The 345-nt window shown below is 56.8% G+C and overlaps 1 protein-coding gene across 1 annotated transcript in view; it reads right to left on the bottom strand.

The window, feature by feature from the left end:
* Positions 1 to 8: 8 nt before the first annotated feature.
* The window catches only part of LTF (lactotransferrin), a gene marked incomplete at its 5' end in the record, with an annotated part of 20,141 nt that continues 19,804 nt past the window's right edge, over positions 9 to 345 (bottom strand). Inside the window, one exon of the mRNA XM_006759657.1 lies at positions 9 to 94. Within this exon, the coding sequence (XP_006759720.1) occupies positions 60 to 94 (35 nt within the window). The remainder of the gene's footprint in view (positions 95 to 345) is intronic.

Below are 345 nucleotides of genomic sequence, written 5' to 3'. Positions count from 1 at the left end.
CAGGGACCAGGGACGGGAGGGCCGAGGCTCCCTGTGGGGCTGGGCCATCTTCTTGGGTTTTACCTCCTCAGGAAGGCACAGGCTTCCAGAAGTGCTGTGGGCACAAAAAAGCAGGAGATTCAGACACTGATTTCTTTTGTAATCAAGACATCAATCAAGGAGGATACTAAAACAGAGGCTTTCCTTCCGCCCTTTCCCCACCACCACCGTTAGTCATGCTTGCTCTGCTCACATTTCCCCACGGCCCACGGCAGCACATGGCAGCGGTAGCCTCCCCAGCCTGGGCCATTCCCTGCTGTGGCCTGAGTGACATGACCCCCACCCAGCTTGTCTCTCACAGACACT

This window comes from Myotis davidii, unplaced genomic scaffold (assembly GCF_000327345.1).
Source record: "Myotis davidii unplaced genomic scaffold, ASM32734v1 scaffold395, whole genome shotgun sequence".
In the NCBI taxonomy this organism is placed as follows: Eukaryota; Metazoa; Chordata; class Mammalia; order Chiroptera; family Vespertilionidae; genus Myotis; species Myotis davidii.
The sequence above is the reverse complement of the archived record's forward strand: the minus strand, read 5'-3'. Positions and strand labels throughout refer to the sequence as shown.